The sequence below is a fragment of the Emydura macquarii genome, unplaced genomic scaffold (genome assembly GCF_026122565.2).
Source record: "Emydura macquarii macquarii isolate MOO-44397 ecotype Brisbane River unplaced genomic scaffold, CSIRO-AGI_Emac_v2 contig_3692, whole genome shotgun sequence".
Lineage (NCBI taxonomy): Eukaryota > Metazoa > Chordata > Testudines > Chelidae > Emydura > Emydura macquarii.
The window spans coordinates 11,871,228-11,897,339 of record NW_027133829.1 but is presented as its reverse complement, the minus strand read 5'-3'; the positions used below and the strand labels follow the sequence as shown (position 1 = coordinate 11,897,339).

Genomic DNA, 26,112 nt, shown 5'->3' with positions numbered 1-26,112 from the left:
CAGCCGGGCGAGACCCCTGCCAGCCTCTGCCTGGCTCCCAAGGCCGCCGGGAGCCGGACCAGCGCCGGGCTCACCCGGGCAGCGCCGAGAGCGGCTGGGCGCCCGGCCCGGGCTGTGCAGAGCCCGCGGGCTGAGGGCGAGGCAGGGGCAGCGCCCCAGGAGGGCAGGCGGGGACTGCCGGGCCAGCAGAGCAGGACCGACCCGGGCACCGGGGCGAGGCTCGCTGGGGCACCCGGAGCCGAGCCGGGCCGGGCCGTGCCGTGCCGGGCAATAAATCAGCCCGCCGGCCCCGCCCCCCGCTCCCCATTGGCCGCTGGCGGCGCCGCTCCCCAGCCCATTGGCCGCCTGGCCGCAGCCGGTTCCCCTATAAGGGGCGCGCGGGCCGGGCCGGCTCCAGCAGCCGGGGCAGCCGGGCAGAGCGCGGGGCGGGCGGCAGGGAGCGGCTGTGCCGAGCCGCGCCGCGCGGGGCCCCGTGAGTAGCCGCGGGAGGCGGAGCGGAGCGGGGCCGGGTCGGAGGCGACGGGGATGGGCGCGGGGCAGCGGGGCGCAGCCGGCCGAGGGGCACTGGGGGCACGGTGCAGAGTGGCCGGGTCGGGGCTGCCGTGGCGTGGGGGGCAGCGGGGCAGGGAGGGGTGTTGGGCGGGCTATGGGGCGCAGGAGCTGGGGTGGGGGGAGGTGCTGCAGGCTGGGGGGAGGTGCTGGGAGCTGGGGGTCTCTGTTCGCAGACTCCTGCTGGGGCAGAGGGGCCGGGCTGGGCCCCCCAGGAAGGGCCGGTCCGGTCCGGTCCGGCTGGCAGCCCGTGGGTGGAGGTGGCAGCTCTGCTCCGATGAGCAGGTCCCTTCGGGCTGACGCTGGGATGCTAAGGTGACGGCTCAGTGCCACCTGCCCTAGCAGCTGTTGGCTGAGCCCCAGAGCCCAGGTCTGGCCCAGCGTCTGGCCCCGGGGGGGCTGAATGGCACCAGAGTGGACGAGGTGCAGAACTGGGGGGGGTGGGCGAGCCCGCCATCCGGTTCTGCCAGTGCGGCCCGTCAGAGCCCCGGTGCCCTGTGCAGCGCTGGGCTGGGCCGTGCTGCCCGGCTCAGAGTCGCCGGGCTGGGCGCTGGCGCTGACTCCGAGGTGCAGGTGCTGGGTCCCTACAGCTGTGGCGGCAGGAGTGACCCTGCTGCTCGCAGACCTTCCCTGGAGCAGCGTCCGTGCAGGCCGGTCCCGGTCCCGGTGGGTTACTGGGGAGAGCAGCACGGCCTGGGGCACCGGAGCGCGGCTGGGTTTTGGCACTGGTTGGTGCCTGGGGGTGACCCGCTCTGGTGCTGCAGCAGGAGCTTTGGGTGGCTGTGGGGAGACCCAGGTGATGGGCCAGCCCCCACCTGCCATTCAGGGCGCCTTGTCCCAGCGCTGCCAGCGGGGGGGCGCCGTGACCGCGCCGGGCTGTGGTGATGTCATGGCATGGGGTCGTGCCAGGCCCTGTGATGTCACTCAGCTGGCACTCTGGCATCGCTGGGCCGGGGTGGCAGCGTGCGGGGTTGTGACCTCGCCCGGGGGCTGTGAGGGGGGCTCGGCTGCCGCCATGGCTGAGGCGCGAGGGCTGGGGTGGTGCAGTCTGCATGGCGTGGATGGGGGCGGCCTGTCCTGGCCTGGCCTGTGCGCCATGTCCCCTTGAATGCAGCAGAGACCCGTCCCGCAGGGGCAGGCTCTGGAGGGGGAGGAGAGGTCGGGGCTATCTGGGGCCTGGGCGGCTCCACTGGAGGGAACCATGGAGTCCTGGTCTGCCAGGCGCGGGGCGAGGAGACAGGCTGGTTAAAACACCCCTGCCAACAGCGACTGGGGCTGCCCCCTCTGCCCTTAGGGCTCCTCTCCCTGCTTGGAGGAGAGGCTGGGTGGCCAGGAGAGCGGCCCTGCTGGCTCAGCCACGGTCCGCCCAGCCCAGCCCCCTGCCTCCAAAGCACCTGGCAGCGGCCAGGGGGCGTGAACAGAACAGGGCGATGGGCGAGCGACCTTCCGCTTCTGGCAGCCAGAGGGGAGCCTGCAGCTCGGTGCCCGTCTGCCCTGAGCCCGGGGGGCTGGGATGTCACCACACGCTCCCCTGTGTCCCCTCTTGAAGGCTGCTGTATGGGATCTCTGCCTCCAGCATCCCTGCAGGATCGGACCCCATGGGCCGGGCCGAGCCAGCACGCTGTCTTCCCTGGGGGCAGCCCCCTACTCCCTTTGCCCCATGGCTGCTTGTGGGCTCTCGAACGGGGCTAGCACCCTCTCCCCCACGCCCATCCCATCCCTGAAGGCTGCCCTGAGGTGCTGAGTCCCAGGTCTGGCCCTGTGGGTCTCTGCCCCACTGGGGAGGAGAGTGGGGGCTGCATTCCCTGGCCTGGCAATGTGACGTGAGAGCTGAGGGGGGCTGGGTGGAGGTGGGAGCCCAGGGGGCTAGTGTCCCGCTGCTTTGCTGCCCCAGGCATGCTGGGGGTGCAGGCTCCCTGGCTGCCCCACCCCCTCCCTGCCCTGCCCCTCCTTGTCTGGCTCTGGGTTTATCCCATGTGAGGTCTGAGGCCCCTCCTCCCGCACACTTCCGTCCTGGGCCAAAGGGGCAGTTGCAAATCCTGGCCCTGGACCCAGCGGGGTCCTGGTATCGCAGACCTTCCCCCCCCACAACCTGCTGATAGCAGGCCCCAGCCCTGCCAGCTCCCTGCTGGGATTGGTGTGGACGGACGGACGGACAACTTGGCCAAGCGGCCGGTGCCAAGTCCCTGCCCTTGGCGCTGCTGAGCCAGGCGGTGCCGTCACCGCGCCGTGCGGGGGAGGCCGGCCCCGTCCTTGCGCGCTGTGACCTTGCCGCTGCTCCGCACAGAGCCGCACAGTGCTGGGACCCAGCCCGGGGGCTGCCTGACACGTCTCTGGTGGTGGCTCGGCCTCATCCTGCCGCGTCTCCTGCAGCAAGCGCCCCAGGGCGGGGCCGGCGGGGTCAGTGGGAGCTGCAGGCCCTGGCATGCCGCATCCAGTCAAGAGGCTGCCAGGAGGCGTGTTTGTGAGGGGAGCCGTGGGTCTGAGCCTGGCTGCAAAACTGTGGGTGCTGGGCCCCCGACCTCACCAGTTCCCCACGGCCAGGCCTGGCTGCTCCCCTGCTCCCAGCCCTGGGCCCTGTGCTGCCCCATAGAGCGCTGGCTCCAGGCATCACTGCCCCCCCCCACATCCCCATTCCTCGCTAAGGACCGGATCCCTAGGGAGGCTTTTTGTCTCCAATCAGGAGCATTGTTCCCTTTGGAAAGGCTCCATCCAGTCCTGGAGGATTTCAGCTGCAGCTGGCTGGGGGCTCAAGCCAAACTGGGGGGAGCAGGACCTGCAGGGAGAGTGAGAGCCCGGGGCATGGGGGTGCCAGCGTCTCCGTGGGGGCCAGGCTCTGCCCTGCCTCCTGCAGCGCCCCCTCCCCAGGGCAGGCGGAGGGCAGGGGACACGGGGGGGGGTGTTAGCGAGGCAGGTTTTGCTAATTAATGGGCTGTTCCCTCCCAGTCTCAGCAAGGGGCACTCTGACGTATTGGTTTAATTAGCCAGATCCGAGCGCGGTGTGCGCAATGAGCCGTCACCGTGCGCCCTGCCCATCGCATCCTCCTGTCTCGTGCGATGGCAGGTGGGTCTCCGGGTTGGCTGGGAGCCGAGTCCGGGGCCCAAGAGTGACGCCCCAGGGCAAATGCAGGTGACCGGGTCTGGGGAAGGACTGTCTGTCTGTCCACCTGTTACCAATGGCCTCACAGCACAGGCTGGGCACCTCCCCAGATGGGCAGGGCTGGATTCTGCTCCCAGCCGCGGGCAGAGCGGGTTGTACGGGGGGGTGGGGTGTTGAGAGGCGCAGGGTCCCTCAGGTTAGCCCAGATGGGACGGCTGGGGGGCAGGTGGGCAGAGGCGCCTGAAGGAGACATGCAGCCACGCGCAGCTGGCACGGTGGGAAGGCGAGACATGCCCAGAGCCAGAAGCTGGTTCATGGGGGCTGGACCCTGGCAGGGCAGCGAGCCCACCCTGGGCAGTGGGGAGGGTCGGGAGCGGACTGAGCTGGGGGGCCAGGCCAGGGGTCAGGCTGAGTGACAGCTGGCAGAGCAACAGGATGGGATGGTCCCAGAACCGCCCTTGCCAGGTGTTTTTCCAGCCCCCAGCTCCGTAGGCCCAGCCCAGCCCAACCGATTCCCCAAGAACAGGCCAGGCCATTCCCACGGTGCAGCCGCGCCTCCTCTGAGGCCTAGCGCAGCCTCCGAGCTCAGGGCCCCTTGGCATGCCACCAGCGGCCCCAGTTCCCATCAGCGGAGGGCCTGGCTCCCAGCCCGGAGAGGGGTGGCCCCGCTGGTGTCTCAGTGTGGTCTCGGGCCAGCTGCCGGCTGTGGGGCAGCAACGGGGCAATGCCCCGGCAGGCCTGGGAGCCACGTGCTGCCCAGCTGGGCCTGGCCTGCCCTTCCTGGGGATCTGGGATGGCCGGGGCTCCTCTTCTCTGTTCTCTCTGCAGCTTGTGACGTTTCTACACCAAACCCCAGCCTGGCTGCAACGATCCAGCCCCCGGCTGGGGCCCGTGCCCTCCCCCACCTCACCCTGGGAGCTCTGCGAGTGAGGCCAGATCTGCCCCGTTTGTCCAGCACCTAGCGCCACGGCCCAATCCCCGCTGGGCCTCCTGACCCTGCCATCCTACCCAGACGACGGCCCCTGGGGCTCCAAGCCGTGCTGCCCCACACAGCTCCCCCAGGCTGGCTTGGGGCCAGGTTCTGGAGTCAGTTTGCAAAGCCCGGCGGGGGCAGCTGTGCAAACTTGCTGTTTGCCTTCCGCCATGAGAACTGCCCCACTGCCTGCAGCTGCCTTGGAGGGATCGGGTCCAAGGCCCGGGAAGATCCAGCCAAGCCGTGTTCATGGCTCCTGCTCCCTGCTGGCCTGGTCTGTGAAGCCAGGAGGCCGGGGCGCTGCCATGTCCGCTGGCGGGGCTGTGCTGGTCGGGCGCTCTGGACGCGGCTGAGACGGCAGCCCGGCTGGGGGGGCAGTGCCACGGAGGGGCTGGGAGCTTCACACTAGCAGGCACCCGGGTGCTCTGCAGAGCCAGCTGCACCGCCTGGTCTAGCAGCTCGGCTGTCAGCAGGTGCTGCCCCGAGGGACTGCCCTGGGCCAGCCGCTGCCCTGCCGCTCGCGGGGACAAGCCCTGCCTGGGGGCACGGGCCATGTGTGGACATGGTGCTGCCTGCAGCAAGGACCTGGTCTCAGGGAGGCAGCACGGGGGTCTTTGAGGGGCTGGACTGGGGGAGGCTGAGCCGGAGGGGCCGGGAAGCCAGGCAGGATGGGCAGCGCCGGGATGGTGGACAAGGGGCGAGGCGGCTCTGCCTCTGGCAGGTGTCGGGGGAGTGATAGGCCGGGGGGCTCCCCTGGCCCAGCGCCCCAGGCCATGGGGCAGCCGCTCCCCTGTCTCCCAGGCTGAGCCCCGTGTGGGTTTGGTTCCAGGTGCCCAAGATGCTGCTGCTGTGGCTGCTGGCGCTGGTCCGGCCTGGCGAGGGCTCCCAGCGCGGCGAGCCCATGTTCACGGCCATCACCAGCCGCGTCCTCCCGCCAGACTACGACAGCAACCCCACGCAGCTCAACTACGGCGTGGCCGTCACGGACGTGGACAACGACGGGGACTTCGAGCTCGTGGTGGCAGGGTGGGTATTGGGGGCAGGCCAGCATCCCAGCTCTCCCAGCTCTCACTGCCCTGGGGGGTGACCCTGGCACCCAAAGCCCTGTGTCCCTTTGCTCGTCCGGGTGCCGTCTGTCCTGCCCCGGAGCACCGGCGCCAGCCCCCGTGCTGCGTTGCCGAGCGCTGGCCATCTCGCCTGCACGCTGCCCAGCTCCTGGGCACGGGGGGGGAGCTCTTAGCCCTGCCTCTGGGCTGGGGCGCGTCTAGCTGGAGGGGGTGCTCGGGGCTGAAGGGCAGTGCCTGCTGGGGAGGGGAAGGCACTGGCAGCCGGTGGCGTGGGGCTGTGACGGAAGGGGAGCCTGCTCCTGCATGTCCCTTGTCCTAAAATGAACCGGGGCCGGGCCATCCCTGCCGGCTCCTGTGCCCAGCTCCTAGCAGGCTGCCACCCACCCAGGAGAGTCCCATTGTCTTGGAGCTTCAGCCATGTCCGGGGGCCCCCGTCGCTAGGGGAGGCAGCAGCAGCGCAGGCAGGCGACAGCCCCGGCGCCAGGTCCCCTCTGCAGGGTGGTGTCATGTCCCCCCACAGGGCCCGGCTGGGCCCTCGCCTGTGATGCTGCCCAGGGGCTGGGGATTTCGGGATAGCCTGTTCTGCGGGCCCTGTTCGGCGGGGCGGGGCGGATGGGCGCACGCATGCCAGCTGCATGTTCCCTGTGCACCCGTCCTCTGGCAGCGCCCCGGGACCACCCGGCCGGCGTCGCAGCGGGGTAGAGCGACCCTGGGGCGTCTGCGCCCATAACGAGCTGGGTCTGTCGGGCTCGCTTCCCCTGGCCTGTCCCCCATGCCTACCAGCCCAGCACTGTGGGGACAGCCCCTCCCCCTTCCCCCTCCTCCCCCCGGTGTCTGGGCAGGATTCTCTGGAAGTGGGGCGGGGTTGCCTGGGCCCCCAGCTGCTGTGTGCAGCTCCTCCGGGGGCCTGGGAGATGGGGTATCCCCCAGAGCCCCAGCATGACCCACCCTTGGCACTGGGTTTAAAGCCCCCTCGACACCCACTGCACTGGGCTGAGTCCCTTAGCCGGCCTGAGGCCCCCCTGCCCCGCCTGTCTGGGCCCATGGGGCCATGCTCCTGCAGCTGCTCAGGGGTGGGTTCTGGGCCCTGTTGCTGCAGGAACCAGCAGCACGTCCAGGGTCTCCCCTGGCCCGTGGGTCTGGCTGGGGGCTCGGCAGGCAACTGGGCAGGGAGGCTCCATCTCTGCTGTGCTCCCTGCCGCAGGCTCTGGCTTCCCGCTGGGACTGGCCAAGGGGAGCCTCCCTCGCTGATTGCCTGGCCTGTCCCTTCCCTCGGCCCCCGGCCTTGGCCCGTCAGAGACAGGCCCCGGGCCTAGATGGCCCATTGCTCTGACCCCCTCTGGCCATCCTTGTGTTAGCGGTGCACCCCACAGGGCCCTGCCCCCCCAGCTGGCGGCTGCGGCCCTGGCAGGGTTAGCAATCCCTGCGCCCCGCCTTGGGACAGCCTGCCTGGGGCCCTGGCGCCTGGGAGCTGGCCTGGTGTGCCCGGCTGGATGGCGAACGGCCTGGCCTGCTGCAGTGGGGGGCGGGGGGGGAAGGGAGCTCGGGTTCTGGCGCTGCCCCTGCCTGAGGCCTGGCTGGGTAAAACCTGCCCATGTAAACGCCCCTCCTCACCCAGCCCAGGGGGTGCCCCGGCCGGGCTGCTCCTCCGGCCGTGCTGCCCCGGAGGCAGGATTCCCTGGGCAGAGGGCAGCTGTCCCCCTGCGTGCAGCACCCCTGGGTGGGGTCTCCAGGTGAGGCCAGGGGCTGGGCATCCCCCCGCCCCGTGGCAGCTGCTTCCCGTGCTCTGCCTCATGCAGCCTCCCTGCTGCTGTGAGCCGGTTCCTGAGAGCGGAGGGGAAGGGGGGCTCTCGCCCGCGCTAGTGCAGCACGTGGGCTCAGCTGTGGGGCACGGGCAGGGCTGACTGCTCCCGCATGGGCAGTGCCACGTGCCACGGTCCAGTGGGGGGGGGAGTGGGGGCCTTCCTGCCCCCCATGGGGCAGGCCTGTCTCCTGGCATGGGGGGGCTGCACTGCTGTGGCCCAGGCCTGTGTCCCCTGAAGAAGAGAGGCCCAGGCAGCACCGGGCATGCGCCCCCTCCACTGCCCCCCTATGCCATGCTCTGTGGCTCGGCCCAGGGACATGCACCAGCACCGTCTCCCAGGGACTGCTGCATCAAGACCTCAGCATGGGGCGGGTGGAGGGGAGTCGGCCTGCAGTGGGGGGCCAGGGTGGTGGGCAGGCTGCTGTTCTGCCCCTCCCCTCCATGCGGGGAGCTGGTCCGGCCTGCCTGGGCCAGTGGAGCAGAATCAGCAACAGCTGGAAGGAGGGTTGTGTAACCAGCTGCTGCGCCAGTTGTGTAAGCAGCTGCTGCTGCGCTTGTGTAACGTGTTTACGGAGCCCTGGGCAGGGCAGGGCCCGGCCGGGTTGGGGCTGTGCCCAGGGGCCCCGCCCTGCCATGGATTCCTGCCTGCTCTGGGGCTGCCCAGGCCCAGATCCTGCAGATGCTGGGCTCTGTCCTGGCTCTGGGCCACCTGCTGGCAGGGTGAGCCCCTGGAGGCAGCTGCTGAGGCGAGGGCCCACCCGTGCTCTCTCCCCAAAGATCCAGCTGCTGGCAGGGCCCAGACAGGCTTCTCCTGCCCAAGGGCTGCAGTGCCTCCCCCTCACCTGGGGGCTGGCCCCACACGTGTCCCTCCAGGGGCCCGTCCCCACACGGTGCGGCTCGAGGCCGGCCCCTTTGCTCTGCACGAGGCTGCGATGCACCGACGTTCGCCCTTGCCCCTCTGCGCACCCCTGCTGCTCCTCCCTGAGCGTGGGGGGGCCTGGGGGCACTGAGCCTTGCCTGCGACCACCCCCTCCCTCCAGCCAGCCCCACAGCTTCCCCGCAGGCTGCTCGGGGGGTCAGGCCCCTCGGCACGCTGGAGTGTCACCCCTAGGGCAGGGCGGGGCAGGGCCAGCTATGCTCCGTCACCCCCCCAAGTGCTGGTGGAACGTAAGTGGCATCTGTCGGAGGAGCAGCAGGCCTCCTGCCCCTGCCACCCAGCACCCCCTGCATTCACACCGCCAGGCCTGGCCCTGTGGGGTGGAGGAGGGGCAGTGGCCCCCCACTCTTAGGAGCCACCTGATGAGGGTGGGGTCCGGGAAGGGCCTGCAGCAAAGACCCTGGGTGACTGGCCACGTGCCCCCCAGGAGCTGGGGGGGGGCTGTGGAGTGTCTGCCCCAGCCCTGCCCGCAGCCCTGCCCGTCACAGTGGGCTGCCCGCCCCCCGGCTGGGACCTCGGGCCCTGGCGCTGCTGTGGGGCAGGTGGTCTGGCTGTGGCCAGCAGGATCCTCCCCTGCCGGTGAGCGTGGGGCTCACCTCTCCCCGCACCCAGGTACAACGGGCCCAACCTGGTGCTGAAGTACGAGCGGGCACGGCAGCGGCTGGTCAACCTGGCGCAGGACGAGCGGGGCTCCCCGTACTACGCGCTGCGCGACCGGCCGGGCAACGCCATCGGGGTGACGGCCTGCGACGTGGACGGGGACGGGCGCGAAGAGATCTACTTCCTCAACACCAACAACGCCTTCTCCGGTGAGCTGCCCGCCGCGGTGCCCGCCACCCGCCCACCGCCCGTCCCCCCGCCGCGGTGCCCACTGCCCAGTCCAGCCCCCACCCGCCACCCGTCCCCCCACCCGCCACAGTGCCTGCCCCCAGCCCATCCCCTGCTCTGGCACCCATGGACCCCACGGCCCCACTCCGTGCCATGGAACCTCCAAGTCCTTGGCCACCCCTTCCCCCCCCCCCCCCGCTATGGACCTGCACCTCCTGCCCCACACCCCCTCCTCTGCTTACTCCCCTCTCCCCCACGGCACCCATGGGCCACCCCCCACCATGGTCCCTCTGTCCAGCCCCAGCTGACCCCTAGTCCCCCACCAAACACCTTCCAATGTGGTGGACAGGGTGGGGGTCCCTGTGCCAGGGGTCCAGCGTGGTTGCTCCCGCCTGGGGACCCCAAGAGCTCTGGGCTGGGAATTCTCGGGGTGCTGGGGGTGAGTTCCTGGGGCAGGGGAGCAGGGGGAGATGAGTGGTGTGGGGGAGCCCCCTGGGGGTGGCCCCCTGGGCATGGGGCACAGAGTGCCTGTGCCGGGCCTGCCGTGGGGGGGTTCCCCGCGGCGCGGCACTGCCGTGACCTTCGGTGCAGGAGGGATGTGTGCAGCCTGGAGTTAATTTCTCAGTCGAGTGACTCCATTGATTCATGGCCGGGACGCGGAGCCGGCGCAGCCGCTGAGTCAGCAGGGCCAGCTGCCCCAGCCCTCCCACTGCGCCGTGGGCCTACGGCCAGGCAGCCAGCGCGGCACCCCCGGGACAGGGGCCCCTGGCCCCGGGGTGCTGTGGGGAGGCCCCTGCACAGGCCCTAAGGGCAGGGGGCCTCCCCCCAAAGCCATGGGACTGGGGTCAATCGGGAAAGAGCTGATCCTGGCATATTCACAAGCAGGTGCGCGTCTCAACACCCCCTGCCAGGCACTAGCGGGCACGGTGCTGCTGGGAGCTGCCTGGCCTGCCCTGGCTGTGCCCCAGCTCTCCAGCCAGGGCTGGTCTGGCAATTCTCCATCCCCACGTCACCCAGGGTTGGGCCGGGCGGGGGGCTGTCCCGTAACCCCTCGCATGCCCCATCTCCTGCCCCTCTGCCACCCCTCGCACAAGGCCAGGGCAGATGCCCCTTACGCCCGGCACTCCCCTCTGCACCTGCCACAGACACCAGCCCTGGCTGCCCCGGCCCAGCTGGCCCCACACGGGCACGGCCGTGGCAGGAGTCTGCCCGCTGCTCCCTGCGCCCCTGGCCACAGCCTGCGCCCTGCATTGCCGGGACGGCGCTGGGGGCCCTGCCTGGGAGAGGAGGGGTGGTGTGACCATGCCCAGGGTGGCGGGGCCTGGTGCTGCCCTCAGCTGCATGCAGCCACACCAACTGGCCGGGTCCCATGGCTCCCCAAAGGCCTGGCACCCGTTCCTCTGCTGCTAACAGCCTGGCGCCCGCCAGCAGAGTCGGGGTGCCCTGGAATCGCCTCTGAACCCCTGGCCCTGATGCCTCCCACCCAGGGCACGTGCCAGCCTTTCTCGCTGCAGCCCGAGGGGGAAGCCCGGGGCACCCAGCTCTGGTCACACTGTGGGTCCCACCAGCTCCTGGGGCAGGGCACAGCCCCCGTCTTTAGGGGATCCCCCTTGTTTTCCCTGGCACAGGGGCCTGTGCCAAGTGGCGGTAGGGCTGGCTTGGGCCCATGCGGAGTGGGGCTGGGCCGAGGGGGGGGAGCCGCTGTGCCGAGGGGCGGGGGCCGTGTGGCCGTCCTCCTGAACTCCTCCATGTGGATCCGTCTTCCTGACACACCTAATTACTCCGGTTGCAGCTGCCAGCGCGTTCCCTGTCCCTAAATCAAGCACTGCGATTGCTCCTGTCGGCTGCCGCGCGGCTCCCGGCCTGCAGCCCCTGCCATCGATTTCCCCCCGCCCGTTGATGAGCTACAGGCTCCGCACAGCTCACCTTAATGAGTTTGTTCTCCTGAGCAGCCCTTCCCGGGCGTGGGCTGCATGCGCTGTGCTCCTGCCCCAGGCCCACTGGACACCTGCCCCCTGGGATACGGGAGGGGGGGCGGGGCTGAAGGGCACCGGCAGAGCTGGGGGGAGGGCTGGGGAATAGGGGCTGGGGGCTGTGCTCCTCTCGGGGGGCCGCCCCAGCTGCCCTCCCTCACCGCAGCAGCTGTGCCGGGCGTAGCAGCCCCCCACACACGGCCCCTGCCCGGGCAGGTCCCCGCAGAGCCGCTCACCCCGTCTTCCTCCTGCTGCGGGGCCTGGATTTAGGAGCCGAGAATGAATGAGCCTGTGGGGGGCTGTCCTGCTGCATGTGGGGGGAGCCCCTTCCTCTGGCCCGCCCCAGAGCGAGTCGTGGGCCTGGCCCCTCACTGCCCCCCAGGCCTGGCTGCTGCCCTCACCTGAGCCCCTCACCCCGTCCCCCCCCCAGGCCTGGCCACCTACCCAGACAAGCTGTTCAAGTTCCGGCACGGGCGCTGGGAGGACGTCCTGAGCGACGAGGTGAACCGGGCCGTGGCCAGCCGCTTTGCCGGGCGCTCGGTGGCCTGCGTGGACAGGACGGTGAGTGGGAAGCCGGCCCAGCCGCTGGCGCTCGGGGCTGGGGCCGTGGGCACGGCGGGGCCACATGGGAGGGGCAGCTGGTTACCCCCAGGGTGGGCTGCATTCGCCAAACTGCCCCCTGCTTGCCCCCAGGGCGGTGGCTTGGTGGGCTGGCGGGATGTTAGCACGTCAGGCCTGGGCGCTCTGCCCCCGAGTGCCCGTGGCTGTCGGGTGTCAGGGCCCAGGTACTGCTGGCTGATGAAGTGCCTGTCAGGGTGATTTATGCTCCTGTCACCTGCTCGCTCTTCTTCCTCCTCCCGCTGCAGCTTGTTTTCAAACGATTATCACTAAATCAGGGCCCAGCTGCTGCATGGGAACAATGCTGGTGGGGGGGGGGGGGAGTAGGACCCAGCAGTGGGGTGCGGGGCAGGCTCAAGCTATGGGGTGGGAGCAGTGGGGCAGGTGGCGGGGAGTGGGGGTCGGGTAAGGGGGAGCAGGGCTGAGCCGTGGGGGGGGAGGGGAGCAGGACTAAGATCCGGGTGCAAGGAAAGCGGGGACAGCAGGAGCGTTGCCAGTGCAGGGCGGGGAGCCGCAGACACTAAACCCCGGCTCACCACCCCCAGCCTCCCCTGGCAGCAAGAGCAGCCCGGAGCCCCAAGGCCGACTCCCTGCCCTGCCGGAGGAGGGGTCTCCAGTCTGCTTCGGAGCTGGCTGGAGCCTGCGGGCTCCAGCACCGCCACCGAGGAGGAGAGCTGCCTGCAGGATCCTGCCCCTGGCTCAGGCGTCTCTGTCCTGGAGGCCTCTGCCCTGAGCAGCGGGGGCAGCTTTCAGAGCGTGGCTTACGGCAGCAGCCAGCCTGTCCCAGCGTCCGCCCCGGAGCGCCGCTGCCGGCCTGGCTGTGCCCTCACCCGCTTGCCCCTTGCCCGCAGGGCTCCGGCCGCTACTCCATCTACATCGCCAACTACGCCAGCGGCAGCCTGGGCCCCCACGCGCTGCTGGAGATGGACGTGGCCGCCAGCGACCCCGCCCGTGGCATCGTGGTGCTGGTTGATGTCGCCGCTGAGGCTGGGGTCAACAAGTACACGGGTACGGGAGGGGAGGGCGCGGCATGGGGCAGGCGGCACGGCACAGCACAGCAGGGCCGCTCTCCTTCCATGCTCCACAGCGCCGCATGCGCCTGCAAGGGCGTCGGGTGCAGGACGAGCCTTTGCCGTAGCGAAGGCTGCTTTGGCCGGGCGGGCAGCCCCAGCGGAGCAGAGCTTTCCACTCCAGGGAGCTCGGCGGCTGGGGCCGGAGCGGTGGAGCAGCCTCACGCGTCCCAGGGAGGCTGAAGGCTGCCCACGTTCTCCCCCAGGCTGCGGCTGCCGGCGGGGCCGGGGCGGCTCGCGGCCAGGCTCTGCCCTGGGAATGCCGCTGCCCTCTGGGCCTCCCCGGCTGGGGCACCCCCCGGGCCGCTGGGGCGGGGTCTGAGTGGGGCAGAGCAGGAGATCTCTGTGGCCCGTCACCGTGGCGTTGAGCACCTGGGGTGCTGGGAGGACACCGGGGGGGCTGTGGGAATCGGGTGATGGGCTGTGCTTTGTGTGGTGGTCAGCTGTCTGTAATTGGAGTGCCGTTTCCATGGTGATGGTAGTGCTGAGGGTGGAAGTGACACAAGCAGCGGCCAGGCCCATTAGCCCCTGATGAGACTCAGGCCTGGCCGGCCCTTCGCACGCTCGCCGCAGGGTGTGACCCCGCCAGGCTCTGGAACAGCCCCGGGGACGCCCCGGCCGTGCATCAGCTCCTTCAGGGCCCCACTCGCTGGGCTCAGCCCCTCAGCACCCCCGGGTCACGCCGGGAGACGTGCACCCCTCGCTCTGCAGGGACTCGGCCGGCACCGTCACAGCAGGAGGCTTAGTAGGCGTCTGGGCACAGCGCAGAAAGTCCCTGAGGCTGGCCCCTGCTGAGGGGGGGCACTCACCCCACATGCCACGGAGAGGTTCCCTAGGGGGTTCGAACCTGGGTCCCATGCCAGGCGCTGCAGGGCAGCGATGGGGGAGTCACCCCCGCAAGGGCCGTCCCTGCCCCCAGGGGGGAGCCGGCACAGAGTAGCCCAGGCCTGGCCCCAGCCATCCCCTCCCGGCAGCCCTGGGGGTGCTATGGCCGGTGTGGACGAGCTGCATGGTCACGTCCGAGCACCTGGGCTTGCGAGCAGGAGGGGATGCGGGGGCTAAGGGAGTGTGAGGGGCTGAGAGGGAAGGGGTGGGAGGGCCACGTGGCTGCGCGCACGCTCCAGGAGCCCTGAGCTGTGCCCTGCCGTCCCCAGGCGGCCGGGGGGTGGCCGTGGGCCCCATCCTGAGTGCCAACGCCTCGGACATATTCTGCGATAACGAGAATGGGCCCAACTTCCTCTTCCACAACCAGGGGGACGGCAGCTTCGTCGACACGGCCGCCAGCGTCGGTGAGTGAGCGCGGGCAGGGGGTGGCTGGGCCCAGGCCTGGAGCCAGCCCCGGCATGGTGGGGCCCAGAGTGGGCTAGGGCTGTGCCGGGGACCCCAAGCACATTGCCAGGTCTGTTCCCTGGCTGGCTCCACTCTGCGACTGATGGGGGGCAGCCCCACGGTCCGGCAGTGCAATGGGCTGCTGATTGCAGGGGATTAAGGAGACAGCGGGGGGTGCCAGCAGAACGGGGCTGATGGGGAGGGGATGGCACTGACTGAACAGGAGCCAGCCTGGCACCCTCCACCCCGCAGCTGCCCCAGGCTCCCCCCACGCTGGGGGGACAAAGGAGCTGGGCTGCTGCAGCTCATCCAGCGCCCGGCCCAGCCGGAGGTGGAGCTGCCTCTGCAGTGGGGCTGGGGGTGTCGCCAGGGCTTGGCCCCACTCCCGACCCATGTCCCCTGCTGCCCTGCAGGCGTGGATGACCCCTACCAGCATGGCCGCGGCGTGGCCCTGGCCGACTTCAACCGCGACGGCAAAGTGGACATAGTCTACGGCAACTGGAACGGGCCTCACCGCCTCTACCTGCAGACGAGTGCCGGCGGGCGGGTCCGCTTCCGGGTGAGCAGGCGGCCCACACCCTGCCAAAGGGACCGGGACCCATGGTCCCCCGCCAGCCCCCTCCTGCCTGCCCCAGGGGTCACTCAGGAGGTGTCTAGTCCCACCCCCTGCTCACAGCAGGACTAACCCCAACTAAACCAACCCAGTCAGGGCTTGGTCAAGCCAGGCCTTAAAAACCTCTAAGGATGGAGATTCCACCACCTCCCCAGGTAACCCATTCCAGTGCTTCACCACCCTCCTAGGGTTTTCCTAATATCCAACCTCAACCTCCCCCACTGCAACTTGAGACCATTGCTCCTTGTTCTGTCACCTGCCACCACTGAGAACAGCCTAGCCCCATCCTCCCTGGAACCCCCTTTCAGGTAGTTGAAGGCTGCTATCAAATCCCCCTCATTCTTCTCTTCTGCAGACTGAACAAGCCGAGTTCCCTCAGCCTCTCCTCATAAGTCTTGTGCTCCAGCTCCCTAATCATTTTTGTTGCCCTCCGCTGGACTCTCTCCAATTTGTCCACATCCTTTCTCTAGTGAGGGGCCCAAAACTGGACACAATACTCCAAATGCGGCCTCACCAATGCTGAATAGAGGGGAATAATCACTTCCCGTGACCTGCTGGCAATGCTCCTACTAATGTAGCCCAATATGCTATTAGCCTTCTTGACAACCAGGGCACACTGCTGACTCCTATCCAGCTTCTTGTCCACTGTTACCCCCAGGTCCTTTTCTGCAGAGCTGCTGCCTAGCCTGTTGGTCCCCAGTCTGTAGCTGTGTGCGTCCCTGTAGAGAGGTTGGGGTCCCTGTCCCCGGGGTGCTGTGTGCTCTGTGTCAGTGTCGCAGGGTTGGATTTGCCATTGTCTCTGATGTGGGGGCCAGGCCCAGATAGCCAGGCAACACCCCCCCCCCCCCCCAAACCATTGTCTGCCTGCCCTGAGAGCAAACAGGCCTTTCCCACCCACTGGGTAACAGCACGGCACAGGGGAAACTGAGGCACACAGGACTTATTATATATTCCCACTTCATCACTCCACCCACCTGCCCTCCCCAGGGGCTTGGTCTCCCAGCTCTCCCTGTCCCCAGCCTGCCTGCCCAGGGTCTCACACCCCCCATCCCACTCCCCCAGCCCTCCGCTGACGCAGGGGACATGCTGGGGGCGGGGGGCTCGTTTGCTGATGTACAGAACTGCACTGGGACTCACCCCAATCTCCAGATCCAGCTCCCTTGGCCTCGCTCCTCGTGGCAGCTCAGGGGCTTCCGCCCGAGTCAGAAATCACTTGTGCCAGCAACCACGAGCGCGGCCCCCCCCTTGGCGCTACCCCTCCCCCCCGTGAACAGCCCACCCTTCCACCGTCCCACTGCTCACTTTGCACCACGCGGCGCCCCTAACCCGCCTCTCCTGCAGGATATCGCCACGCCCAAGTTCTCCATGCCGTCCCCCGTCCGCACTGTCCTTGCTGCCGACTTGGACAACGACCAGGAGCTGGAGGTGTTCTTCAACAACATCGCCTACCGGGGCTCCTCCGCCAACCGCCTCTTCCGGTGGGGCCAGTGGGGGGAGATGGGGGGGGTGCAGGGGATGGGGGGAGGGGGAGGGGGAAGCTACCTGCCTGCCCACCCAGGGGATGGCAGGCCATGCCGGGGAGGGCCAGGGCCGTGTGCCCAGGAGGAAGGACGGGCAGGTGCACTGCCCAGCCCAGAGTGCAGGGCCCGTGGATTGGAGCTGTACTGGGTGCCCGGGGGCAGGGGACATGCCCAGCTTTGCACGAGAGCCTGTGGGCGCCGGCTGTGGTGGGTGGGAGGTGGGCGCTGTGACTCAGGCCTTTGCAATGCTGTTATGAGCGCCTTAGTGCTGCTCTGACCCCCCGGGGCTCCGCATGGCTAATTAACAGCCCCTTGGTCATGGGGGGAGGGACAGCTCGTTAGCACCAAGCCGCTCGTTTGTGCTGGGTGCGTAGTAGCAGCGCAGCGGGCACACACCACCCGCCTGGCGCTCGCCCGCTGGCTGTGCGGGGATGGCGCATCCCATACGGGGCCACGGCTCTGCGTGCGGGGATGGTGCCCGCTGCAGGGCTTGTGCACCATGGGCAGCACTAGCGCCCCAGGCATTGCCCCCCCACACACACTGCAGGCCTTTCCCGTCCCCTCTCTCCTGGTGGTAGGATGCCCAGGGCTGCCCCGGTATGTCTGTCCTGTGCTGTATCTCCCCAGCAGCTGGAGGAGCAGCTCTGCCCAGCTCGGCAGTGGCCAGGGAAAGGGTTAACCCAGCCTGTGGACTTCCCCTCGGGGTGCTGGCTCTGCCTGCTGGGCCCCACATCCTCCCTTATATCCTACCCTGCCCCCAGGCTGGATTATTTCTCCGAGCCCCCCCATGCTGGTTCCCCATCCCTGGCCATGGCCCCAGCACCCCCAATGCCCCGCACCCGCTCCCAGCAGCAGCTCTCCGCTGGGGCCTGATCCTGCCATGTGTCTGTGGGTGGAAGGGCCTGGAGGGCCAGGCCCCCGCAGATCCCGCTGCAGGGTTGGGGCCTGTGTCTGGCGGGGCAGGGCCCAGTCCTGCAGCCTGGCTGGGAGCTGTGGGTGCTGCCCAGACAAAGCAGTCAGGAGCTCAGCCCCTGGGAGCTGGTGAGGATGCGTTCCAGAGTCCCCCAGGTGCCGTGCAGGCCGTCCGGTCTCCAGTGCTCGGAGTCTGGCCCCCCTGGTCCCCTTCAGGGTCTCCACCCACCCCTGCAACCCCCTCCTGACTGACTCGCAGCTTTCAGCCCCCCTGCTCCGCCCAAACTCCCCTGGCCAGGACCCTGGGGAGTCCTACACGCACCCGCCTGGCAGCCAGCCGCGATGCCCAGCCCGCGGGGCAGTGGGAGTGTTATTGGGTCTCAGGGTCACAGCGCAGAGAGCAGGCCCTTCGTTAGCAGTGAATGAGGAGTTACAGCAGCCAGCAGCTATGGCGCCGCAGAGCCCCACTCTCGGGCCCTATGGCCCCGACCCCTCACAGGGGACTGGCCTCTTCCAGCCCGCCACACCCAGAGCCGGCCCCTGGCCCTCCCCAGTCCTGTGTCTCTTTCCCAGACAAGGTGTCCCCCCCTCCAGCCTGTCGCAGCTGGTGACCCAGGGCGGGTCCGGGCCAGGTCTGGGTACCTGTGGCTGGGGAGGGCCCATCCTCCCGCTAGTGCCCTCTGCAATGGTCACATACCCGGGTCCCAGCACCGACATACATGAGTAGCATATGGGGGAAACTGAGGCACCGCACACAGCACTCAGAGAAAACCCCCAGAATATCCCCCCGTGGTCACGGAGGGTGAGTCCCATGTCACAGGAGGGAAACCGAGGCAGGGATGGAACAGAGCCTGCCAAGCCAGAGCATGGCCAGGCCACTGCGCCGCCAGCCACCCTGCGGCCCCAGCAGGCCCCGGCCATTGGCCCAGCACTAAGACCCCCTCCGGCTCTGGTGGATACTGGCGCAGTCTCTCCAGTGGGGGCCGCCTGGTGCCGTGTGCCCCGGCCAGTGCGCCAGGCAGGGCTCTCACCCCATGCGGCTGCCCACGGCCATCCCCGGGAGCCCTTTGCCAGCCATGCCTGGCAGCTCAGGGGCCCTGCCTGGCATGTGGAGCTGCTGGAGCCAGAGGCACAGTGTGGCGTGGGTCCTATTACGGCTCGTGTGGCCAGTGGGCCTGGAGCGGGGAGGGCAGAGGGCTTGGGGAGCCGGTGGGGTCAGGGGCCCTGGGGCCCGGCTCTCACCCTCATCCCTGCCCGGCTCTGCAGGGTCGTGCACAGGGAGCACTCGGACCCCGTCATCGAGGAGCTCAACCCAGGAGACGCCATGGAACCTGAAGGCCGGGGCACAGGTGAGTCCCCCACTCCCCAGACACCCGGAGCCTGAAGGGCTGAGCCACCCCAGGCTGGTGCTGGCTGGGGACCCCTGCTAGTGACACCCGGGGGGTCAGCAGGAGACAGAGCTGGGAGGGAGTCATCCCCAGCCGGTTCTTGTGTGGGCAGCCGGCAGGGGTGGGGGGCTGCAGCCACTGTGCAGTGGGGGCAGTGAGCGGGCGAGTCGGGCTGGCTGGGATGTGGGTGGCTGGATCCACAGCTCTGTCTTCTCCCCTCCCTGCCACAGGACGGCGGGGCCTGGCCTGGCCCTGCCGCCCCCTACGCTGCCTGCTGACTCCCGTCAGTTCCCTGGGGGGGGGCAGGGTGCTGCCCCTCAATGCGGGGCCACAGGGAGCTGCGTGTGGCATCAGCAGTGTGCATCCAGCTGGCTGCTGGTGCAACCCCAAACGCTGGGGCTGGCGCTGCAGGAAAGCTGAAGAACCTGAAGACAGGCAGCGTGATCTAGTGGTCAGTGCAGGGGGCTGGGAGCCAGGACTCCTGGGGTCCACCCCCAGCGCTGGGAGGGAGTGGGGTCTGTGGGGCTAGAGCAGGACAGGGGGAGCCAGGACTCCTGGGTTCTGTCCCTGGCTCGCTCTCTTCCATCTTTGGCAAGAAACAGCCCCCAGCGCCTGGCGCTGTCTGTCCTGCTGGGCTGCGGGGGGCAGGGGAGGGGCATGGCCACCTGAGCCCTTTGCCAGGCACAGGCTGAGCCACAGCTGGGGGGCTGGGCATGAGAGCCAGGCAGAGCTGCCCCCAGCCCTGTGGGGCAGGGACGTGGGGGGCAGCGATGGGGGATGACCCCCCAGCCCTGACCGCTCTCATTGCAGGCGGCGTGGTGACTGACTTTGATGGCGACGGGCTGCTGGATCTGATCCTGTCCCACGGCGAGTCCATGGCGCAGCCGCTCTCCGTCTTCAGGGGTGCCCAGGTGCGTTGGGGGCCCAGCCGCTCGCCCTGGGGGCCAGGGCGGGGCTTTTCTGTACATATGTGGTACGAGTGCTGGGTGTGCCTCAGTTTCCCCCTGAGACAAAGTCTCAACCTCATTCAACCCTGTCCCTGGAGCATGTCTCCCTCCAGCCAGAGGCTCCTGACCCCCGGCTGGGCAGTCTGCGACCCAGGGCTGGAGTTCAGGGGCGCATTGGCTCTGGCTGGGTACGAAGCAGGGCATCGTCTGGCCAGACGTCCTCATTCCCCCTCTGCGGGGAGCTGATCCTGCAGCCCAGTTCCACAGGCCCCTCCTTGGCCCCTGTCTCAGGTATTTCCAAACACCCCGGCAGGGTGAGAGACTCACAGGGCACTGACGGATCCGGACCCACCACCTCGGGCCATACCAGCGCCACCTCGGCCCCGGGACGTTTCCCACCCTCGGGGGGTGGGCACAAGAAAGCGACTGCTCCCAAGGGTTTCCCTGCCCACTCTGTAAATTGATCTCAGCGGGGCCTGAAATTTGCCCCCCAGCAGGGTCCCAAGCCGCAGACACACGGCCCCGCCGGGCAGCCGCCGAGTTAATTGTGCGCGGCTTCTTGGCCACAGGGGCGTTTTACCTCTAGAAATTACAGCTCAGGCCTGTGAGATTGCTGGGAGGGGTCTGTCGGCGTGCGCTGTCCCTGCCCGAGTCCCACTTCTGGGGTGACCCTCTCTTTGGGTCCCTGACCCGGGCCGCTCCACCCTGGTCTCTCCATACAAACAAACTCACCTGGCGGCCGGCCTGCGCTGAGCAGCCCCTGCGGCTCCTGCCACGAGCCACGTTCTCAGCCCGAGGGGACGGATCCCACAGAGCTGCTCCAGCCCAGCCAGCTTCTACGTCTCCTGCAGCGCGGTGCCACCGGCACCCCGGCCTCACCGCTGGAGAGATTGGCCCAGCAGGTGCTGGCTGTCATGTAGGCCACACCCGGGTCCTCTGCAGGCCCCGAAACTTGTCCACCAGCCTCGGGCTCAATTCACACCGAAGCAGTGGAGCCTGTTGGAAGGGTTCAGTCCCCACTCTCCACCCTCCACCCGGCGGTGCACTCCAGGGCTCCGGGACGAGGACGGGGTGGGACAGCCGAGCCACTCTGCAGGGTCAGCCTGGCACAAACCACAAACCCTCTCCAAAGCAGTGAGGCAGGCTTCAGTGTCCTCCCCCAGCCCCCAATCTAGGGCAGCAGTTTGGGGTTTAGGGTCCCTGCCGAATGGGCATCATAGACACACAGAAGATGAGGGTTGGCAGGGACCCCAGGAGGTGTCTAGTCCAACCCCTTGCTCAGAGCAGGACCAAGCCCGACTAAATCATCCCAGACAGGGCTTTGTCAAGCCGAGCCTTAAACACCTCTAAGGATGGAGATTCCCCCACCTCCCAGGTAACCCATTCCAGTGCTTCACCACCCTCCTAGTGACGGTATTTCCAGAAAATGCCCCCTCCCTCACGTCCCCCCCCCATGGCCGGCCGCGCCCGTCTGACCCATCTGTCCCCCGCAGGGTGCTGGCAATAACTGGCTCCGCGTCATCCCCCGCACCCGCTTCGGGGCCTTTGCGCGGGGGGCCAGGGTGGTGCTCTTCACCCGGCGCAGCGGGGCGCACCTGCGCATCATCGACGGCGGCTCGGGTTACCTGTGCGAGATGGAGCCCGTGGCGCACTTTGGCCTGGGTGAGTCGCCGGCAGCCTGGCCCCTGGCTGGAGAGAAGCCCCCCGGCCCCTCCGGCTCTGGCCACGGCCACCAGGCAGCCCTGGGCATCCGTCTGCGGCTCCTGGACGGCGCTGACGTGGAGCAAGGGCAGCATCAGACTCCTGCCCTAGGTTCCCCACCCCCAGCTCTGCCACTGCCCCTCCCTCCCGACCCGCAGCCCCCCGCTGGCCCAGCCCTGGCCTCCCCACAGCCCCATGGAGGGGCTGTTCGCTGGCCCGGGTGCTCAGAGCCCTGGGCGTTGGTGGCTGAGGGAGATGGGGGGCTGGGTGGGGTCTCATCCTCTGGGGTTCAAAACGGTGGCTGCAATTAGGCGGCTGCTGCCTGGGCCGGGAGCGGGAGCTGAGCGATCTGCTGCCCCTCTGCAGCGAGAGGCTGGCGTTTCCATTAACCCCCCAGCCCCCAGTCCCGGTGCAGCCCAGCCGGCCGGGCCTGCGGGGTGAAGCTGTGCCTGGGAGCAGGGCAGCCGAGCCCTCGGGAACCAGCACAAATAGCGTCTTGCCCTGGGCCCTCTCCCTGCCCCCTTCCCCTCGGCCCCCCAAGCTGCTGCTCTCAGCAGGGAGAGGGTCCCCGGCGCAGCCTGCATCCCTGGGGGGGAGACAGCGGCCCACTGGGCTGAGATGGGGGAGGGGGCTTGATTTGCCCCTCTAGTCCTACCCCCCGTCTGACGGGCTGCTCCCCTGCAGGTCGGGACCACGCCAGCAGCCTGGAGGTGACGTGGCCGGATGGCAGGGTCGTGGCCCGCGCCGTGGCAAGCAGCGAGACCAACTCGGTGCTGGAGATCCCCTACCCCCAGGATGCTGGGGGGCAGCTCCCGCTCGCCTCGCTGGAGGTGAGCGCCATGCAGCGGGGCTGGGTCCGGGGACGCTCCCAGCGGGCGGGGAGGGGGACCTAGCAGTTTGGAAGCAGCCTGCAGACACCCCCCGCTTGGACGGGACAGGCCAAGGCTATTCCCCACGCGTCGTGGGATATGGTGCCTCTGGCCTCACCCAGGCGTCAAGGCCTGGCCACCCTGCCAGCTCCCCTGCCCCGTGGTGCCGTCCCTGGCGTGGTGTGCGGGCCCCAGAGCACTGGAGAGTCGGTGCCCAGCCCGCACGGTGGCTGTTCGATGCCCCTGAGTGCCGGGGCATGGGGTGCTCTGAGACTGCACCTCACTGACTGTGCCCGGCCGGAGGCCCTGTGCCCGGTGGGGGGTGCTGGGGTGCCTGGGGCAGCCCCTCCCCAGACTAATGCCAGCCCCCCGGGGTCTCTGCTTCTCCCCTGGATGCAGTGCGGCCAGGGATTCTCCCAGCACGAGAACGGACGCTGCGTGGGTGAGTTGCTGCCCGGGAGGGCAGGGCCGGGGGGGAGCCTGTGGGGCGGCTGCGGGCTGGCTCCGGCTATGCCGTGGGTGCGAGGCGGCGCCTGGCTAGGGGGTGGGGGTATGGCAGGCTGGCTGCAGCATTCTGGGGGCAGGGGCCGTGCTATGGCATTCCCGGGCTGGTGACTTGCCGGGGGGGGCACCCCAGCCGTGGTGGCTGTCGTGTGTCAGCGGGCAGGGAGCCAGAGCCCCCGTCCCCGCGCCAGGCTCACGCCGCGCCCTCTCCGCTTCCAGACACGGACGAGTGCGCCGAGTCCCCCTTCGCCTGCCCCCGGGAGAAGCCCGTCTGCATCAACACGTACGGCGGGTTCCGGTGCCGCAGCAAGCGGCGCTGCAGCCGGGGCTTCGAGCCCAGCGAGGACAGCACGGCCTGCGTGGGTGAGTGAGGGGCAGGGGGAACCAGGCCGCGCGCCCCGCCTCGGCCAAGGGGCAGGGCGTCCCTGCGAGCCCAGTGGGCCTGGGCCCGTTAAAGGTGGTTCGGCGCCCCCCGCAGGCCAGGCCTGGTTCCCGGCCCGTGTGCACCGGCCTGTGCTTCTGGAGCCGGGTCTGTCTCCCAGCCCCTCCCGGCCCCACGGCTCTCGCCCTGACCCGCCTGCCACCTCGGCCCCCGCTGGCCACCACTGACCCGCTCTCTCCCTCTCATTCTCTGTGCAGCTCAAGGGGCTTTTTTCGGTGGCTACTTCTCTGCTGGGAGCCGGCTCTGGGCCTGGCGCCCCCCGGGTCCCCTCCTCCCTCTGGGCCTCGGACTCTGCCTTCACTTCTATGCACTTTAGCCTTGGCCCGCGACGAGCCAGACCAGCCTTGCGGTAGGGACTGGGCTGTCCCTCTGTCCTCTCTGCCTCTCTGTCCTCCTGTCTCTCTGCCCCCTCTCCCCACCCATCCTGCAGCTGCCCCTGGAAGCGCTGGCTGGCCGCAGCCATCTGGGAGAAGGGCACGGAGCGGCCCGGGCGTGCCAGCCGCAGAGCCGCGTGTCCGTCCCCCGCATGTTTTCTGAGAGAACAGCCAGGGAGGCGCCCTGGCAGTGCCCCGCGCGGGAGCTGGCCCTTAGCAAGGCCAGCGACTCCTCGCTCGCTCGCTCACTCGAACCGCTGCCGTCTCATGTGCCTGCTGGGTTGGCCTGCACTGGAGGATGTCCCGATCGCTGGGGGGGGGACGCCCCCAGGTGCGTTTTCTGGTGCATTGACCCCACCATGCGACGTCGGACCCTGCTCAGTCTTCCAGCCCCGCCCCGGAGAAGCGACCCAATAAACTCTCTACTGTCTATTAGCACCTGCCTGCTGAGTTGCTGTGGGGGCGATGCCCTGACTCGGGTGTCCAGGGGCTTCCAAGCATGGCCGGAAGGTGCCCAGTGCTGCTACCAGCTGCCTGGTGCTCATGGCCCGGGGCAAGGGGACCCTGGCTGTGGCGTGGGGCTGCAGGGGTGCTGGCCCGGGCAGCGCGTGAGAACGCCGCCCCCGCGCTCCCCCCTGCCCTGCCCTCGTGCCAGGAGCTCATACCCCCACCCACGCAGGGGCGGGCGCCCTCGCTGCTCTGGCATTGCTCACGCAGGTCAGGGCCGTGATTGCCGCTCCCGGGGGCCGACTGGCTCTTTCTCCACTGCCGCCTGGCAGTCCTGCACCCGGCTGGCTTGGGGCCTGGGCCCCTGGATCTGCACATGCTCAGGGGGCAGCTGGGGCACAGGGGCCGAGAATTCAGGACGGGGGGGCGTCAGACCCGGCTGTGCCAGCCCCAGCCTGCACGGGCCAGCCGTGAGCGTGCACGCACGGGGAGCACACCTGTGCCATGCACAGCGCACGAGGGGCCAGCGTGATTCCCGAGGCAGTGGCTGTGGCCGGGCAAGCATGTGGGCTAGGTGCCCACACGCCGGCTACGCCCCCAGGAGCTTCTGCTGGCCGGCCCAAGCCACTCCGCTCGGCCGCACGCCCGGCTGACAGGCAGCAGTGCAGGAATAGGCGGGAGCCAGCACTGGCCCTCCTGGCCCACGGCCTCAAGGGGGCAGTTATGGAACAGTGGGGCCGTTAGGGGGCGGCTGGAGCTATCCGGGACCCATTGGCCGTGGCTCATCGGCTCTGGGACCGGGGGGGGCGAGCAGAGGTCTAGGGAGGGCTCAGGCACAGCCAGCATTCCTGCCCCACCGGAGCGTGTGAGCGAGCCAGCACCCTGCCATGGGAGGTCAGGGGGCTGGGGTGTAGGGCAATGAAGGGGGCCGGTACAAGGCATGGTTAACGCCCCCCCACCCCGGCTCTCCCGCGGCTCTGTCCTGTGACCCTGCCTCAGCCAATGGGCGTTTGGTGCCCGCAATGGAGCAGCTCAGTTGTGAAGGCCGGGCTGGACGCCAGCGGGTAACCGGGGGGGGAGTGGGGGCGGCAAGTGTGCGGTGCAGGGGCTGGGGCTGGCAGCAGGCTGGAGCCCTGCCGGTAACCCCCCCCGCTCTCTCCCTGTGCCACCCAGACGTTGATGAATGTGCCCGGGGGCTGCACGGCTGCAGCCAGCTCTGCACCAACACCCAGGGGGGCTTCGCCTGCCGCTGCCACCCGGGCTTCCACCCCGCCACGCACGCTGCCAGCCAGTGCCTGGGTGAGTACCCGGGGCAGGGTGCAGGGCCCTGGGGTGCACAGTGTGGGGGCGGGGCAGGGCAGGGGGGAGCGCCAGCACAGAGAAGGGGAGCTGGGCCAAGGGGGGGGTCTCAGCAGGCAGCTGGGCCCTCTGTATGCGCTGCCCCGGCTGTGCGGACAGGCAGCCCCTCTTCGGCCCAGCCTGGAGGCAGGAGGCTGCAGCAGCACAGGGGTTAACGTGGGCTGCCACGCGGACGAGGTGCCTGGGGAGCCCACGTCTGGCCTAGACTGCCACATGCAAGGCGTCTGCTGGCCCCGCCCGGTGCTCCTCCACGGCCCGGCTCTGGGCCCACGTGCTGGGCTGCGGGTGGGGAGAGCCCAGGGCCCACCGTGGTCCCTGCGGGGTGATGCCCGCCCCTTCTCTTTCAGACGTGGACGAGTGCCAGGAGCAGCCGGGCCTGTGCGACCACGTCTGCCACAACGAGCCGGGCTCCTTCCGCTGCCACTGCCGCCCCGGCTTCTCCCTGGACCTGGACCAGCGGCGCTGCCTGCCCCCCTAGCCCAGCCCCTGCCCTGCCGCAGACAGGAGCCCCCATCTCAGGGGCCATGCGACCCTGGCTCTTTCCCCCAGCCAGCCTCACCTCCCCACCAGCGACCGGCAGGGCCCCGGGCTCGGTGAATAAAGCGTTTCCTGGCTGACGCTGTCCTGGGTCGTCTCTGCAGCCCCCGGCTCGGGCCCATCAGGCCAGCCCCGGCCTGGGCCGAGCATCCTGCCTGCGGGCCCAAGGCCCCCCCGCGGCAGGGGGTTATTCCCTCTGGACGCCTTTTATCACCAGGCAGGGCGGGTCCCTGCAGCCAGGGCAGCTGGCT

General features: G+C 69.4%; 1 protein-coding gene across 1 annotated transcript; it reads left to right on the top strand.

Moving 5' to 3' along the window:
* Positions 1-410: 410 nt before the first annotated feature.
* On the top strand, positions 411-25,827 carry CRTAC1 (cartilage acidic protein 1). The gene is made up of 16 exons (XM_067537126.1): positions 411-472; positions 5,452-5,648; positions 9,043-9,239; positions 11,662-11,792; positions 12,701-12,857; positions 14,074-14,208; positions 14,662-14,807; positions 16,203-16,339; positions 18,560-18,642; positions 19,492-19,592; positions 21,122-21,290; positions 22,014-22,159; positions 22,598-22,640; positions 22,922-23,065; positions 25,139-25,264; positions 25,672-25,827. The coding sequence occupies exons 2-16, from the start codon at positions 5,461-5,463 to the stop codon at positions 25,800-25,802; spliced, it is 2,034 nt and encodes a 677-aa protein (XP_067393227.1). The 5' UTR covers positions 411-472; positions 5,452-5,460; the 3' UTR covers positions 25,803-25,827.
* The last annotated feature ends 285 nt before the right edge of the window (positions 25,828-26,112 follow it).

Excerpts from the sequence above, each read along its gene's own strand:
- CRTAC1 (XM_067537126.1), top strand. The coding sequence starts at position 5,461 with ATGCTGCTGCTGTGGCTGCTGGCGCTGGTCCGGCCTGGCGAGGGCTCC. Across the intron at positions 9,240-11,661 it reads CACCAACAACGCCTTCTCCG|GCCTGGCCACCTACCCAGAC; the intron begins GTGAGCTGCCCG and ends TCCCCCCCCCAG. Across the intron at positions 14,808-16,202 it reads GCGGGCGGGTCCGCTTCCGG|GATATCGCCACGCCCAAGTT; the intron begins GTGAGCAGGCGG and ends CCTCTCCTGCAG.